This window comes from Homalodisca vitripennis, chromosome 6, assembly GCF_021130785.1.
Source record: "Homalodisca vitripennis isolate AUS2020 chromosome 6, UT_GWSS_2.1, whole genome shotgun sequence".
NCBI lineage: Eukaryota > Metazoa > Arthropoda > Insecta > Hemiptera > Cicadellidae > Homalodisca > Homalodisca vitripennis.
In genome coordinates, this window is record NC_060212.1 from 36,994,252 (window position 1) to 36,998,415 (window position 4,164).

General features: G+C 34.7%; 1 protein-coding gene across 1 annotated transcript; it reads right to left on the reverse strand.

Annotated features, from left to right (window-relative positions):
• Positions 1-2,206: 2,206 nt before the first annotated feature.
• Positions 2,207-3,180, reverse strand: LOC124365348. Its single transcript, XM_046821323.1, has one exon. The coding sequence runs from the start codon at positions 3,089-3,091 to the stop codon at positions 2,207-2,209; it is 885 nt and encodes a 294-aa protein (XP_046677279.1). The 5' UTR covers positions 3,092-3,180.
• Between the last annotated feature and the right edge of the window lie 984 nt (positions 3,181-4,164).

Below are 4,164 nucleotides of genomic sequence, written 5' to 3' on the forward strand. Positions count from 1 at the left end.
TTTAAATTATTTCATATTTTCATGTATAGGTATCAAGTCGTATTTATATTTAAAAAATACATTTTCGATTTGAGTCTAATTTTTTGCTATATTTTTGCTATTGCCTATTTGATGGGGGATTTAATGCAATCATTGGCATTAAAAGAGTGAATATTGTTCTTATAGGACTGAAATAAATACAACTACCAATACAGCCGACTCTTAAGAGTCTCTTACAACGGAGGTTTGTTATTCCCAACATATCCGTTAATTACTTTTATAACCAAACAAATCATGTCAAAGATTAGGAACCAAACAAAAAACAAACAAACAAACAAAATAAGCAGTCCTAAACGTTTGAGACACCATATTTCCAACACTTATATTGTATTTGTGCACACATTTTATTTGCCAATCATTGCCCTCCAGTTCATTCCTGAACAGAATGGGACTTTCTCTGCTCTTCACCCTATGGAATGCAATCTCTGCAGATATTGAATAGGTAGTTCGAATATAGTAGGTAAGAACAATGCTAAACCACATATACTTGTATGCCCTTATTTTGATTATATGTAGTTTATGGGAGATATATAATTTTAATGATGAGTTATAATCAATAAACATTCTTATACTTTTAGTTTTCTTATAAAGTTTATGTACTTATTGAGAATATAATTGATGAAGTATAAATTTTAAGATTTCTTCTGAATAACCCGCAAAATATCGAATAATAAAAAAGCGTTTGGATGAGAAGTGATCATATCTTTAAAATGAGACATCTCTGTGACATTTATATGACTAAAAACAAGGTCGTAAAGGTGCGTGAGGTTCAACGTAGTTCTTATGGGGCTACAATCAAGATGGCTGCCAGTAAAATCGGCTCTTAAGAGGACATGCCACTCAGCTGCCGGCCGCGCATCTGAGTCTCCGCTTTTAACATGGGGATAAAGTTAAAATCTCTGTTATAAATAGGAACTCATCTCAAATATAGGCTATAAACGTTTCACTCAAAAACCTAGTAGGCTATCTCAATGCTAATGAATTGTAAAAGTACGAATATCTGTTAATACTAATGGTTATCATTTATGTCCAAAATATAGTTTCATATGGGAAAATTTATACTGCTAATATGACAATAAATGTAGTTAGGATTAAGAAGACTAAACATGTTAGCCTAAAAATGTGATAGTGAATCTGTTATGGTGTAAGCTACTATCAGTCAAAGATCATAAGACATAATCAGATTTGTTCTGAAGACCACGCAATTCTCGTTCAAGTAGTGAGTTCCACCTCTATTGATAGATGTTAGTGATAATACCTCATCGTATTTATTCCGAAAACATCTTTTTGTAACATAATTAGAAAATGTCCGAATTCATATCGCCCTTTCAAATCTTCCATCGACAATAACAAATTTAAATAAAGAACTAACAGCTGTTTTTCATGGATGTGTTGTATGGTAACATTATTTTGTAATCATATTAGTATGTAAGAACATGTAGCCATGATTGTATGTATTATTTAATGTGTATCAATAACTGGAATAGTGTTAGCGTGAGAAGAGTAGACGTTAGATAAGTAATAGATATACAACATTATCATTAACAAATTGTCACTGCTCACACAACCCATTAAGAGCGATTATCGCTCTGTACATATCATTGTCCAAATTGCTAATGATCTGTAGATTGCTGTGTGAGCAGTGACAATTTGTTAATGATAATGTTGTATATCTATTACTTATCTAACGTCTACTCTTCTCACGCTAACACTAGGGCCTATTCCAGTTATTGATACACATTAAATAATACATACAATCATGGCTACCTGTTCTTACATACTAATATGATTACAAAATAATGTTACTATACAACACCTCCCCCCTTAAAAAATAATGAGGTGTCATTCCTATGATACATCGTTCTTTAGTTTTTGGTTTTATTTCTTTTTGATATCTTTATCCTATCTTCTAATGGTAGATCATCTAATTCAACCTCGACATCAACTGTTTTGTTTTCTTCAGGTTTTCTAAAACTTATAGGCAAATACTGTTTCTTACTTTTTAGACAAAATGTACAAAGTTTACAACGCCATATCACTAAAATTGCAATTATGAACAAGGCAAAGAGAGGAATAGAATTTTTTACATAATCCACATCATTGTTCGGCTCATATTTGTGTAAGAGTGAATCCAATTCATCTAATCTAATGCTCACTGTTTTTCAGATCATTTAGGGTAGTGGATACAAATCTGACGTGTGCTGTAACGTTCTTTAGTTTTTTGGATATATTTTTTATAAGAGCTATCATCTAAAACTACTAAACGATCATTTTTCTTAGGAATCCTAATTACGCTACTAACATTACTATCTATTTTACTTTTATATACAATTTTGCTATATATTCTAAATGATGATCCAAACATTTCACATTTAGTGGGTAGAGTCAGAAGTCCGGTCCCTTGGACATATTCCGTTCCTTCGTGCTCCGGGAGACCGTCGGTCCCTGGACACGTAAATGTCATCACCTCTTCTCTTGGTAAGACAAATATCCATCGGTCAGTTCCTGGTATCTCCGTCCATATTGAGGTTGCTACGTAAGATAGACGAGTGTCGCACAACTCTTTGGGCGGTGTAATCTGCCTGAAGTACGCAGATTCACAGGTGTCTTGACCACTGGCAAGGTTGTTTACTACGTTTGGTCCTACACACATCTTAACAGTTTTACCTTTACAATCATTAACTTGGCATCGAGTCATGGGGATATACCTCTGTTCATCCGTTGAGACAGCTATGTAGTCCGTATGTGGCTGGACATACGTGTACAGATGGTTCTTCTCTGCTCCAGGCGTTCCAGTTGGCACAGGTAATACTTTATACAGGTTGTAAAGTCTGTCATTGTTTTTCAAGGGGATATTCAAAAAGAATCTTATCACGTGGTTATCGACTAACCATGCACTCACTCTAATTAAACTATAGTACTCATGAATGGTGTGCTCAGTGACAACAAGTGGAAGTGTGGAACCAGTTTTCAATTGCGAGTTAATATCTTTCAAGTACTTAATCAATTCATCAGGTGCAACTAAAAGTGAACTCAATTGATTGTTTCTCATTCCATCTATACCTAAGTATAAATCAGTAACTACACTGTCAACATCTTTACATATCAAATCTATTATTTGTAAAGCTCCGAGAACTCTGAAATGCAATTTCATCCGTTCGTCTATACTAAATACTTTACGCTTGGTAAGCTTCTGCAACTGTTCTAGATAGTTTTGAGTCTTAATTATTGTACGTATCTTGATTTGTTCTAAGGTCCTTAAAAGTATGTGTTATGTCTGAAATAGCATGTCTAACTACTGTAAGCTGGTCTCTTTCTAGCTGGTAAACCCTGTGCTGATTTAAGTCCATTGTGGCAATTTTTTCATTGTAGTACTCTGCGTCGTCGTTGTCCATGGTTCCAAACAAAGTCTTCATTCCAATTCCTATTGTGTTAAACAGTCCTCGTTTTCGTCTGTTTGTCGTCACAGGTTCAGTGCCTATGACTTCGTACAGTCTCTTGATCTTCAGTCCGGTATTCTTCATATTGTCTCTAGTCTGCTGAAAATGTGCTTCTGTCCATGTAGATCCCAAGGAAGCATTCTTTAACGCCATAGTTTCATTCCATATCGCTTCCAGTTGTGTCAGTTTTTCTTCTAAGTGCTCTAAATTTGTGTCAATTGCAATGGTCCAAAATTCTGTGGCTAACAAAAAGGAAAATTCCTTCGAGAAATACAATCCTGGTCGGTCATCTAGTCCTTCAATTCGGTAGCGTTTGGTGCTCCCTTCAGGTAAGGTCAAGAGGAACACTCCCACCAAAAACTTGTTTTAGTTCCTGTCTCTGAAGTGTTTTATTCTGTTTATGTGAACTTTATATTCCTGCCTCCTTTTCTTGATAGTTACATTCACATCGCTATTTATCTCTATAATTTTGTAAGGTCCTATCCATGGCATACTTAATTTTTTGCTTCTTCCTCTCTTCACTTGTGGTGAGTGTAACAACACCAAATCATTGACTTCATTGAATTCTTTTCTTTCGCCTTCTTATCGTACTGAGCCTTACTATTTTCTTTAGACTTCTCTATGTGCTGGTTAGCATTGTGATAAGCTATTTGTAGTCTTCTCTTTATTTCGTTTACGAAGTCAT